The sequence below is a fragment of the Leuciscus leuciscus genome, assembly GCF_965113295.1.
Source record: "Leuciscus leuciscus genome assembly, chromosome: 10".
Lineage (NCBI taxonomy): Eukaryota > Metazoa > Chordata > Actinopteri > Cypriniformes > Leuciscidae > Leuciscus > Leuciscus leuciscus.
Window position 1 is genome coordinate 34,238,834 of NC_138734.1, and position 12,039 is coordinate 34,250,872.

The 12,039-nt window shown below is 38.8% G+C and overlaps 1 protein-coding gene across 1 annotated transcript in view; it reads left to right on the forward strand.

The window, feature by feature from the left end:
- Positions 1 to 12,039, forward strand: part of igf1ra (insulin-like growth factor 1a receptor) — a 99,246-nt gene that overhangs the window by 71,326 nt on the left and 15,881 nt on the right. Inside the window, exons 4-10 of the mRNA XM_082181885.1 lie at positions 219 to 355; positions 1,885 to 2,029; positions 3,785 to 3,993; positions 7,018 to 7,144; positions 7,273 to 7,508; positions 7,606 to 7,773; positions 8,287 to 8,491. Of these exons, the coding sequence (XP_082038011.1) occupies positions 219 to 355; positions 1,885 to 2,029; positions 3,785 to 3,993; positions 7,018 to 7,144; positions 7,273 to 7,508; positions 7,606 to 7,773; positions 8,287 to 8,491 (1,227 nt within the window). The remainder of the gene's footprint in view (positions 1 to 218; positions 356 to 1,884; positions 2,030 to 3,784; positions 3,994 to 7,017; positions 7,145 to 7,272; positions 7,509 to 7,605; positions 7,774 to 8,286; positions 8,492 to 12,039) is intronic.

Below are 12,039 nucleotides of genomic sequence, written 5' to 3' on the forward strand. Positions count from 1 at the left end.
ACATAAAACCCTGGGTTTAAGCAGTGACTCTGTTATGTGCATAAAGCAGTGACCTTGTGTTTGTCAAAAACAAGCCTTAAATATTCTTCATGTTTTGGTGAGACACAATAATCCTTTCACGGTTCAATGGCGTTTGCCTGTTTGGAGTCTGTGTGTGTGGCTGGGACCTGTCCTTGACACTTACTCTCCCTTCTTCTCCCTCTCTCTCCCATCTGCAGTATGTTTTGTAGCGCCTGTGACGGACTGTGCGACAAGGTCTGCGAAACTAAAACAATTGACTCAGTGGATGCTGCTCAGTCCCTGCAGGGCTGCACGGTCATCAAAGGCAACCTGCACATCAACATCCGGCGGGGCAGTGAGTACCCTCACTCTCAACCTTTTCTCCACAAATGACCCTTTTCTGACACAAATGACATGAACATTCCCACTGTCATGGAAAACCTGGAATTATCAAAGAATGTTCAAATTGTGATATCCAACATGGGAATTTTATGATAAAGAGTACAATATTAGAATTTTTTTAATAGTATTTTTTAGATGCACTCTGTCCATATTTAATCTGCTAGATGTTTAAACATTTTTTATAAAATTATAAAATTTTTTATTCGGTTTTCACCCAAAACATCCCTTTTTTGGTGATTTAAATATATTAAAAAATGTTTTACGTTTTGTCATTGCTACAGTCAATGTCATTGGTACAGTTTTTTGTTTTGTTTTTTACAAAAAAAAAAAAAATTTGCAAAAAGTATTTTAGGGCTTAGTATTTTTTAACAGTGCTTTGGAACAATATATTTTTTTAATTAAAAATATAAAATCAAAAAACAACATATAGGAGACATTTGTACCCTAAATTTACCATTATTTAAATATTTATTCCCTAAAGATTGGTACCTGATACACAAATGAAAATCAATTTAAAATTTGTATTATTTGTATAATTATTATTTTAAATGTACAAATATTTTTTAAAACCCTTATCCAGTAATCAGGAACGGCAGGAAAGATCATGAAAATCATTGGTCAAACGCTGGTAGACCCTGATTATTGTTTTTATTTTCCTGGGGTGACATAATGGGACAGTTGCTGCCAGCAGAGTCCTGCACTGGTCCTGTTTGGTAAACCCACACCCGCAGTACTTAACAGAACACACGACCCGTAATCCGACAGCAGCACTGATTTAATTCTGTACCCGACTCGACCCATTTGACATAAAGACCGCGACCCGAACTACACCCACATTAAATCTACTACATCAAATTTTGACAAAAAAATATTTATTTTCTCATGTAACATAAGCAATCAAACCAACATTAGCCATTCTGAGTTGATGCATTTAAGAAAAATAATAGACACGCTGATGTAGACACAAGATGAGAATGTGCATCCGTCGTGTAAACAATACAATACCTACATCATGTAAACAATCTGCCCATACAGATGATTAGAGGTCTCCATAGATTATAAGAACAAATACGAGCCTTTACTGTCATATAATATCGAGGATATTATAGTGGATTCACTCTGCATTTAAATGTTAAATGTGTCTCTGCAGTGTATATGTGTCCGTTGGTCCTCTTAGCAGCAAAAAAATTAATCTTTTATTCAAATTGCAAATAGATTATATACAGAAAGCGAGCAAAAAGCACCGTTCCTGACCCGCACCGCAGATGACAACGTAAATAGAGGTTCACCCATCCCCACCCGTGTGCAGGACTCTGGCTGCCACCCATGTATCACTCACACTGATGAAGTGATGAGTTAGTGCAGACACTGTGTGTCCTTTGGGATTTGGTTTGTGTTGCTCCAGTGTCATATCTCTTTCTCTCTGTCTGTCTGTCTGTCTCCCCTCTCACACTGTCTATCGCTCTCTCTCTTTTTCCCCAGATAACATTGCATCAGAGCTGGAGAGTTTCATGGGCCTGATCCAGACAGTCACTGGATATGTAAAGATCAAACACTCTCAAACTCTGGGATCTCTGTCCTTCCTCAAAAGTTTGCGATACATTAATGGAGAAGACCTTTCAGAGCAGTAAGGCATATAAAACACACAACTATTGTCGTGGCATGTTGATGATTGATTGTGTACAGAACAGAGTTAGCCTGCAAAACAGGTGCTGTAAATATGCTATATGTCTCACTGAACACTAGTTATTTGTTGGCCTGCATAGGACTATCAAGATCATTCGTGTCATCTTGAATGGCAGTTTGACTCCTCTAATGTGGAGATAATTTCAGCCTTAAGCGTGTTATTTGATCAGTATCTTCATCAGATGAAAAAAAGGACTGCTCTCCGTTAAAATAATACCGGTGTGATTATGTCTGAATGAATCTATTGTTTTATTTAGTTGTTTTTGCACCTAAGAGTTGGACTTTGTTGGGAATAGATCTTTTTTTTTATTATATATATTTTTTTATACACGTTATAACTGTAAGAGTGTTATAAAAATGTATTATATTATATATTAATATACTAAGAAATTTAAGATTAGTCTCCCATTGACAACCGTCCAAAAATTTGAGTCAGTAAGTCTATTATGCTCACCAAGGCTGCATTATTCAAATATAAAAAACAGTAATATTGTGAAATGTTATTACAATTTTAAAACAACTGTTTTCTATTTTAATATATAATAAAATGCAATTTATTCCTGTGATTTAAGAAGCTGAATTTTCAGCAACCATAACTAGTTTTCCTGTATGATCCTTCAGAAATTATTCTTATATGCTGATTTGCTGCTCAAGAAACATTTCTTATTCATTCCTTATTATTATAATTTCTTATTTTTTTGTTAAAAACTGTTTTTTAAACAGTAAAACAAAAAGGTTCAAAAGAACAGAATTTATTTGAAACAAGATTTGTAACATTATAAGTCTTTTGTCGCTTTTGATTTATTTAATGAACCTTGCTGAATAAAAATATGAATTTCTTTAAAAAACAAAAATATTACTGACCCCAAACTTTTGAAGCGACCAAGCGAGTTAGACCAGCTGGTAGGTGGTTTGTTGCAAAAATAATTACCATCTATTATGTTCCAAAACTCTTCTGCACCAGCACGGTAGTCACGTTGCAACATAGTCTCATGTCTGAAACAAAAAGAACATGAATATTTCTTGTAACACTGTGTCCTTCACGATTCCCTGATTGCAGCACGTGTCTTCAAGGATTTCCATAGGAACGGGTTAAAGAAAATAAAATGTCTGCTCTAATGGAATGTACAGCTCAGACTCGTAAAGCTAAGTCGAGAGATTCAGCTAATGTACGTATGTTGTTCGTACACAAAGAAGTATACATTTAACCTCCTGATTAAGCAATTTGATATCGTGTACATTCATGTAAGTACTGAAGTATCAAGTATTTATATAAATCAGTATTTGCTATCTGACTGATTTTCCCTCCCATGATTTTACGGAGGATGTCTGAGGGAGGCTGTGGGAACTCTTCTGTTGTGATCTCACTAGGGTTGAGTTTCATCTTGAGGAATGCTTGTAAGCAGCGCAGGCATTCTCCACGTTCCTGAGGAGTTCAGTGCGACTCAGTCGGGTGCAGCTGTAGAAGTCATCCTAAACCCTTTTCTGAGCCCTGATCTCCGCGTGTGCTTTAAAGAAATACAGTCTGTGCATGTGCTTCAGTTGTTGTTTTCACACATTTCACATTTGTCACGTGAATAACCAGATCGGATCATTCTCATTCCTTTCTTTGCTTAGATTAAACTTACATTAGAAATAATACATTTAGTATTTAATACTTAGTTGTTTCGTTGTGTGTGTGTTTTTCCTACTATAGGATATATGCATTCTATGCGGTGGACAACCAGAACTTGCAGTACTTGTGGGACTGGAGTCAGCACAATCTGACCATTAAAGATGGGAAACTCTTCTTTCGCTTCAATCCCAAGCTTTGCATGTCTGAGATCCAGAAAATGTGGGAGAAGACCGGGGTAAATCAGAAGATGGAAGAGGACGACGTTCGTAGCAATGGAGAGCGAGCAAGTTGTGAGTAGACAAAATACTCCTCCGATTCAGCAGTGGCAGAGCACCACAGGAAACACTTTAGCTGCTTTTCCACCAGGTTGAAAAGCAGCTAAAGTGTTTCCTGTGGTGCTCTGCCACTGCTGAATCCGCAGTGCCAAAGTGAATGTAAATGAATTGATATTTTTTTAACTCTTTCCCCACCAGTGTTTTTTTTTTTTTTTTTTTTTTTTTTTTTTTTTAAGTTGCCAGCAACCAGCGTTTATGATATTTTTTCATGGCCTTCAGAATATTTAGTTTTTTGAATATCTGAACATGCACTATATCAAAAGAAAGAACAGACCCTCTAAAAAAAAAAAAAAGCGCCTGTTTTATTCTAGCTTCATGCATTATTTTTTATTACACTTGAATGTGGAACACTCAAAAAAAAAAGTACCACTTTGAGCAAAAAGCTGAGAAAATCACATGTTTGTCAAAGACTACATGCAGATCGGATTCAGAACGATGATCAAAACATTGATGGAGTAGATTGAGTCTGTCAACAACCTAATGCTTGCACAGTCATGAACCTTGTCCAGGGTCGACATTTCATTCACTAACGTTAGGCAGTTTTGATTGATATGCGGTTTAATGTTGTGATCACCTTATTTTACATATGCATATGATTACATATGATATCGCTTGTTTCTGCATCATCTTCGCATATATTTTGATCAGGAGATTTAAAAGATATGTAATAGCGCTTCCTACCGTATAACAGTGAAAACACGGAAAGCCAGAAAATTCCGTCAATGGCGGGGAAGTGTTGTCTCACAAATGATGAAAATTTCTGTCAATGGCGGGGAAAGAGTTAAGTTGTGATTTTGAAGTAAATGTGATGAAATAAGACGAAAAACATAATGTCAAGACAACATGTCTTTCTATTTTGTTGTCTTTGCTGACTGCACTCAAGAATAAAGTCTGACTCATGAACAATTGAGAGGATTCTTTAAAAGAATAACTTAAAAAGTGTCATAATGTCACCGATTCTGTAAGAGCAGTTACTGAATCAAAATGTAATTAACCATTTGGTTGTTTTTATGACAGTCTGTAGTTAAAAATACACATTTGCTAAATAGATTTTTGTGATTAATAATCATTTAATGAAAAAAATATTTCATTATAATTTATTAAATAATTAATCAAAATAATTTCAATATAATTTCATCAATAATTGAAGGATATTGAATTGTAAATTAAATATTATATCTGTAAATAAATACAAATCATACCTATATAAAATTGTTTTTTTGATTAGAAATTTTTCACACTATTTTTCAAATTATAAAGCAAGGTGGCTTCTACAAACACATGGTTCTAGAGCTTTTCTCAGAACAGTAACTTTCTTGCAATTACTTTAAACCAACTGATGTCAAGATCATTTTTAGTAGATGTAGAGTCAGTTAACAGTTCTCAGAAAGTGTCCAAATACTTTTTATCTTCATTTTGAATAGTATATCTATTGTTTTATTATTTATATAATGCATTGGCATTTGTTAAGTGAAGCTTTAATGTCCAAATTCTTTTTAAGGCAGTTGAACTGGTTGGTAGATGACAGCATTATCTCTCTACAAAGACATCACTCAAGACTCTTACATTTACATTTATTCATTTAGCAGGCGCTTTTATCCAAAGCGACTTACAAATGAGAACAATAGAAGCAGTTAAACTAACAATAGGACAACAATATGCAAGTGCTATGACCCTTCTCAGTTTTATCTTCGCAGTACATGTATTTTTTTTATTTTTTAATAAATAGATATAGAATAGAAGAGAAAGTGTTAGTATTAATGGATCAAGTGCTGCCGAAAAAGATGTGTCTTCAGCCGTTTCTTGAAAATGACTATGGACTCAGCAGCTCTGGTTGAGTTAGGCAGATCATTCCACCAGCAGGGAACAGTCAAGGTAAAGGTTCGAGAAAGAGATTTTGTGCCTCTTTGAGATGGCACCACAAGATGACGTTCACTTGCAGAGCGCAAGTTTCTGGATGGCACGTAGGTCTGAAGTAATGAGTTTAGGTAAAAGGGTGCAGAGCCAGTGGTTGTTCTGTAGGCAAACGTCAGTGACTTGAATTTGAAGCGAGCGGCAACTGGCAACCAGTGCAATTTAGTGAGGAGAGTAGTGTGCTCTCTTCGGCTCGTTAAAGACCACTCTTGCTGCAGCATTCTGGATCAGTTGCAAAGGTTTGCAAAGCTAGAAGACCAGCCAGGAGAGCATTACAGTAGTCCAGTCTGGATAGAACGAGCGCTTGGACAAGGAGTTGTGTAGCATGGTCTGATAGGAAGGGCCTGATCCTCCTAATGTTGTATAAGGCAAATCTGCAGGACCGGGCAGTTCTAGCAGTGTGGTCTGTGAAGTTCAATTGATCATCAATCACAACTCCAAGGTTCCTGGCTGACCTTGACGGAGTTATGGATGACGAACCAAGTTGAATGGAGAAGTTGTGGTGTAGTGTTTGGTTGGCCGGGACCACAAGCAGTTCTGTCTTTGCAAGGTTTAGTTGAAGGTGGTGGTCCTTTATCCAGCCAGAAATGTCTGTCAGGCAGGCTGAGATGTGTGCAGCTACTGTTGGATCATCAGGCTGGAATGAGAGGTAGATTTGTGTGTCATCAGCGCAGCAGTGATAGGAAAAGCCATGTTTCTGAATCACTGATCCAAGTGATGACATGTAGGATGACATGTAGGATCTTAAAAAGCATATTGCTCCCAGGGTGTTGCATTCATTCTTCTGTACCTGCTCTATTATGTGTTTGACAGATTTCTGCATAGAGCAAATTCGCTTTGAAGAACGATGATAATGGCTTATTCAATGTGGTCGTATTTTTTTCTGCAGAACATAATTGCTCTGACTCTAGACTGGTGAGACATTAACAGAAGTGCCTTTTCTAATACCACTTCGATTTCTAGAAGCTCATGAAAGATGGAAAGGCCATGGCACAGTCTTATATTCAAGTTGAAGAACTCTTATGGGTGCTTTTAGTTAAATCTCTCTTATGACCCCTCTTCTAGGTGAGAGTTATATTCTAAAGTTCAAATCCAACCACACTCAGAGTACTCGGATAAAGCTCACTTGGGAGCGATATCGACCACCTGACTACAGAGACCTCATCAGCTTCATCGTGTATTACAAGGAGGCGTAAGTTTCAGACTGCTAGAAGTTACTATTATAGACATATTATTCACATCGAGTTTGTTAGCGGAGTTGTGATGAAACATTATGTAAATGTATACTGAAAACATCTGTGCGCTGTTGTCTCGATGTAGACCATTCCAGAACATCACAGAATTTGACGGACAAGACGGATGTGGTTCTAATAGCTGGAACATGGTGGATGTGGACCTTCCTCCGGAGAAATCAACAGACCCAGGGGTGCTTCTGACCCCTCTTAAACCCTGGACACAATATGCCATCTTTGTGAAAGCCGTTACCCTGGTTGTGGAGGACAAGCATATAATGGGGGCTAAGAGTGAGGTGGTCTACATCCGCACCAATGCATCAGGTTGGCTTCAACACTATCCCTCCTATATCCACCTAATATCCAGTATCTAATCTACAATTTGAAGTATTACACCAACTATTATCTTGCTATTCCACAGCGCCATCAATGCCCCTCGATGCCCGCGCATATGCCAACTCCTCCTCATCCCTGATGGTGAAGTGGTCTCCTCCCATCTCTCCCAATGGAAACAAAACATTCTACCTACTCCGTTGGCAGCAGCAGGCAGAAGACCGTGAGCTGTTTCATCATAACTACTGCTCTAAAGGTAAGTGTGCACATTTAACGTGCACTTTCGCTTCGTCTAATGTCTACCTCTAATCTTCACCCTTTGGCCCCCTTCAGCTGTTATTTCAGCATTGATATATACAGTAGTCAACATTTAAAGTGGTTCAAAAAAGTTGATCAAAGTTGTCCTAAGACAAGAACAGGTATTGTTCAAAAAATTAATGTATAACTTTGATGAAAGGTTTTGATCCACTACAAATGTAAATGAGTGTACATTTATCCCAGTTCCTACATTGTTACTTTGAAAAATGTATTTCAGTTTAAATTATTTATTTTTGTGAGGAGAAAGAGACTGTTTAGTGAAATGAGACCAAAACCTAGTTCAGCTATGTGGGAAATTGTGTGACTAGGCCCGTTATTATGCCATGTCAGACTTTATCAATCAGATATTAGGTATTTTAGAGAATTGTACAATAACTTTATTTATAAATGTGTGCAGCTTGTGTTCTTATTGCTTGATCAGTTTAGTCTGTGTCATTGTTTTGTAATACAGAGCTAAAGATCCCCATCCGCATCTCAGCCACGGCTTTGTCGGACATGGAGGGCGACACAAAGCCTACCAAATCAGATGTTAGCGGGGGTGAAAAGGGCTGCTGCCCCTGCCCAAAAACCAAGGAGGACCTAAAGGCGGAAGCTGAAGACCGATCTTATCGCAAAGTCTTTGAGAACTTCCTGCACAACTCCATCTTCACACCCAGGTATGATGCATGCACTGATGCCACTTTCTCAAGCTTTTAGATCGTATCAAGTGGTCAAATGTTTGGTTTAGTGGATTCTTGGATCTCCTGCTATTTGAAAACATTTATACATCCCTGCATGGTACCCAAATGCCTAAATCCGGTTTAATTGTTTGATTTTAAAGAAATATTTTTGGTTCACTATTAAGTTGAATCAACACTTGCTGCAACATTTAAAGTGCCCCTATTATGGATTTTTGAAAATTACCTTTCATGGAGTGTGTAACATAGCTCTAACTGAATGAAAACATCCTTCAAAGTTTTAAATCTGAAAGTGCACCGTATATAAAGTTATTGTCTTTCAAAAGTAAGAGTCGACTCTGAGTCAATGAAATTAATCGTTTTTCAAACGAGTCATAAGCCGTTTCATTGTGATGTCAAGACGAAACATTAGCATATTGCCCGCCCACTTATTGCGCGCGCAGACACCAGGGAAAACTTGAAAACCCTCAAACACTGCAGCTGATTCCTGTGGATACTGGACAGCATCATGTCGAGAAGACGCTGTGCTCTACAATGTGAAGGTAAAGCCAGTTTTTTTTTTTTTCATTGCCCAAGGCAATTAAAATTCATCTTTACCACGATACCACAGCACTATAATCCTAAACTTTTGCTGTGTTCCCTTTATTTTACTGACGCCTGCTTCTCAAATCTCGGAGTTCAATGCAGGATTCGCGAACCGCTTGCTCTTGAAAGATGGTGTTCAAAATACGTAGTTTTGATTTTATATTGTGTAGGTCTCCTGCTAACTCACATTATTACTGTCTTACTGAAATACTTATGCTAATAAGTTGTGGGCCAATATTACCTAAAACTGTGTCTATAAATGCAGATAGTCTGTCATTCTCACTACTTTGAGGAAAGATTAAGCATGGAGCAAGATTTGTTTTACCAACGTTTATGTTACATCAATCATTCACGCTAGAGCTCGGCTAATGTATGCACTGTTATTGATAGTTTCCACGTTCACCCAATAAATTAGAAACATACTCTGTAAATAAGTACAAGTAAAATAATCGGTTTGTTGATGGACATGCACTTGTTAATGCTAATGGTGAGGAATTACAGTTGCAACATCTCATAATATACCTCAAACTGAGTAGCGTATCACTGAGAAACGTCCTGCTCGAGTCGTCCTTGCGATGGAGGTTTGGGTTGAATAACTAGCTCTTCCAATGATTCATTATTGGACTCGCGCTTGGATTGATATGGTCAAATCAACGTCATTGTTCGCTACTGTGTTTAATTCACGCATAATAGCATAATAGGGGCACTTTAAAGAAAAATCTAGGTTGAAGTGAAACACTTCACATTTTAGTGTGAAAAATTTGCTTACCAACCTTACTAAAAAGTTCAGTTTTACAACTTTTATGCCATGACTACAAAACGCCTAAAATCATAAATTGACCGTACAAATGTCACTTAACGGCTCAAATACAAGAAGTTCAACAGAAATAATTAGTTTTCAAATGAATTCATATTAATTACATTTAAATTAATTTGAAATACATTTTTTACCAAATATTATAAGATTCACACTTCCGCTTTTGAATCCTCCAAAAATTAGCCCCATTCACTGTCATTGTAAGTGCCTTACAGTGAGTTTTGCTTTTTTTAAAGAAAACGAGAGCAGAGTTGAAAGTGTTTTTTTGGTAATGCACAAATGCTTTAAGACATTTTTGTTGACTTTTGTATGACAAACAATTTTTGTACTGTGTTGACTTGCCAGTTGATGTCCAATGTGAAATCTGGATCCTGATGGAAAACTACTGTTCTAGCGTACTGCAAAGGTTAGGTGAACCCTCGGTAGGAACAGAGGCTGGGTTACTCCCAGCACTTTCTGCCACAGTTTACAACAGTGGTCTGAAGCCCTTAATTTTTTCAGTCTTCCTGGAGAGCGTATATCAAAGCGGGTCTGAGCTCATGGTCTTGAGGCGGCTTGATTTCATAGAATCAAAACCAGAATTTTGGAGGCCCAGACCGAAGCCTAATTATTTCGACATGGGGCTGACAAGATCAGAACAAGAGGTTTTGGAAAGGGGTAGGTGCCAGCAGCGGAGGCTGGAGCAGAATCAGATGGTGAGGGGGGAAAGGTACGGCTCTGAGAACTCCAGGCCTGTGCGGCCACGTTGTTTGTTGCTGGGGCGACGGTGGCGGTTGCATATTAAGACTACAGCAGGCTGTAATTTGGGATGCACAAACAGACGCAGACTGGATTAATGAGACTGGAAAGCAGCCGCTGGCTCAGGGCTCGCTCCATGTTAGGCTTTTGTTTGCTGAAACGAGGAGTGACGTCTGCATTGTGTTATCTGTTTACCTTGCTTGTGGCGTCGGATGTTTTCTTGTCTCATGCAGGCGAAGAACGGCACACAGGAACCTGTTCAGGTTTACTTAGACGCACATGCTTTGAGACTTTCCGAGGGTTCGTTCAGGACATCTGCAATCAGGCTTTTTTGTGGGTTGTTTATTTGGTTGCAAACGTGTGTGTGTTTTGGGGTGGGCCGGGCCGGGGTTTTGAGTCATGAGTATTGATGCACAAATCGATGTCGCCAAACATCTTCTACCACTTAGTTTCCCCAAACGTCTGCTTTTGGAGCCTTATTTTCATCAAGGTAATGGTTTGCGGTTCACTCAGGGACGGTGTGATGCACCGTCAACCCGTCTCTCCATCTCTAATCGATTGAAAACAGACTTTCTAAATGTAAATATGCTTTCCCTCAGTAACAGGATGCTCGTGAGGCATCATTTTCTCCATCACTGATGACTTTTTATTTCCATCTTGACCCCAGCAGCCCTAGGGTGTCCGTTTTGAGCCCCCTCACTCTGTTTGCATTTGAAATTGGGGAGACAGATTTGTCACTGTCCGTCCCCATTGAGCACACCTCATTACTGGCATCAAGACTTCAGGAAAAGATCTCTGAAACTGGTCGAGTCTGAGAAAAACAGGAGATGCTCAACACTTGAATGAAGCGGATATGTTTTTCCATTCAATGGTCGTCTCCCTTTTCTCTTCCTCTCGCCTGCTCACTCTCCCTCCTTCCTCAGACGCGTTCTTTGTTTCCTTTGGAGTGTCCGGCTCCTAGGAAATGTACAGCAAACCTATGTGGAATGTTAATGAATTCCAAAGGAAGAGGAGGTGTGGACGTGTCATCTCCCCTTGCAAACTCCTCCTCAGCTGATCGGCCCTGTAAAGAATGCCCGTGTCATTCTTGAGCCCTGTGGTTCAGCAAAAACTTGAGTTTGCGCCAGGGGATGTGAGGTGTTGCCTATGCATCAATAGGTGACTGACACGTAAGCCTTTCTGCCTGGGAAAAGGAAAGACTGGATGTGCTGCTGTCAGTGTTGCCATAATGCCTTCTGACTGAGGTTTGCTGGTGTAAAATCTTCCCTCAGGACCCTGACCCTACATGTCTGTTTCATTCTTGCTACAAGCCTGACCTTTTCCTAGTCAGCGGTCTGTGCCAAAAGCAATTAGGTTAAAATTAGCAGTTATGGCTATAGACAAGAGG